The sequence below is a fragment of the Sinocyclocheilus grahami genome, unplaced genomic scaffold (genome assembly GCF_001515645.1).
Source record: "Sinocyclocheilus grahami isolate Dianchi unplaced genomic scaffold, SAMN03320097.WGS_v1.1 scaffold7404.1, whole genome shotgun sequence".
NCBI lineage: Eukaryota > Metazoa > Chordata > Actinopteri > Cypriniformes > Cyprinidae > Sinocyclocheilus > Sinocyclocheilus grahami.
Genome location: NW_015511454.1, coordinates 8,785 through 10,156, shown reverse-complemented (window position 1 = coordinate 10,156; position 1,372 = coordinate 8,785). Strand labels below are relative to the sequence as shown.

Genomic DNA, 1,372 nt, shown 5'->3' with positions numbered 1-1,372 from the left:
CTGCATCTTGACGGCGGCTCTTTTCTGCGGCGTCAGTCTTTTGAGCGCAGGGACGTAACTCAAGAGGAACAGCTCGTCCTCGTCGAACGCTCGCGCGGCTTTCTCGCAGCTCTTCGGCGCCTCGTTCTCCTCCGTCTTCGCGCTGAGGTTGCCGGTGTTTGTCATGACGGCCAGCGGCTGTGGAGTCGAAGCGGACGCCTGCGACAGCTTCAGTGCAGGAGGCAGACCGGCGAGCAGCAGCTGGGTCACCGGCGGGACCGGTGTGACGGTGGACGAGGGCTTGAGCTGCTGCTCCGACTCCGGGATGTTGAGCAGGAACTGCTTGCTCTTTGCTCTCGAGTCGTCGCCGCTGGACTCGTCCTGCAGCTCCTCCGGAGCCTCGGCTTCAGCGCCACGCTTCCTCCTCCTGATGTGAGCGTCCAGAAACGCCAGGCTCTCTCTGTGCGGCCAGTAATGCAGGCGCCGGCTGCCCTCCTCCTTCCTCAGCTGCCACAGCCTCCTCTCTCGGATGTATCTGTCCCTGACGGTCTTCCATCTGCGCTTGCTCTCCACCACTGCAGACGCAAAAACACAGTCAGATCAGTGTGAGCTTCTGGAGCCCCGGACCTGCGAGTCTCTGAGATCTGACTCAGGAAGATTCACATCTGCAGCTTTCGAGACTCTTTCTCAAGCCACGGACACACACGCCTCTGCTCAGAAACTCTTGTTCAGAAAGCAGACGCTGCGGGAAGAACTCCAGAATGTTTATTGGGCTGATGTTAGCTTGTTGTAGATGATGTGCTGAAGTGAGGACTGCTGCTGATGTGGCGTTAACACAGAAATATAAACCATGACTCTGTAATCTACACTTGAAGCATTTTCTGTTATTTGATGATGCATATTATATCCAGGCCATCAGACGAGCGCAGAATATGAGATATGCATCACCAATAACGCGTGGACTGGCTCTGATCTGCTCAGATCTCCGTCTTGCTGCATTAATGCAGTGCTCGGATCTTCACGCGCGCGTCGAATCCGACGCGTCTAGAAAGCACGCGCTCTTTATAAGCAGTCGAGAACGCGTCCGGAGCGAAGCGCTGTCCATCGTTCAAAGCGCGTCAGATCACAACGCGTCGCTCGCGGTATACCTGCCGTGCAATTTCATCAAAGTCTGCAAAACGGAAACACTGTTACAGTCAAACGCGCGCGTGATGTTGCCGCACTGACCGGAGAGCCCGACGCACGCGGCGACCTCCCTCCACGCCTTCACCCTCCGCTCCGAGCTGCGATAATCGTGCAGCGACGCGTTATAAAGCACCGGGTACGCGTGCACCGTCTGGATGAGCTTCTCCGTCACGGCCATCGGGTTTATTGACTTGCTGCTGAGACGCGT

The 1,372-nt window shown here is 57.0% G+C and overlaps 1 protein-coding gene across 1 annotated transcript; it reads right to left on the bottom strand.

Annotated features, from left to right (window-relative positions):
• Positions 1 to 6: 6 nt before the first annotated feature.
• Positions 7 to 1,366, bottom strand: LOC107577831 (uncharacterized; the record flags this gene model as incomplete). The annotated part of the gene is made up of 2 exons (XM_016263863.1): positions 1,207 to 1,366; positions 7 to 554 (listed from the first exon to the last, which is right to left on the bottom strand). Coding segments are annotated over exons 1-2 (684 nt in total), but the record flags the coding sequence as incomplete, so codon positions are not given.
• Positions 1,367 to 1,372: the final 6 nt, after the last annotated feature.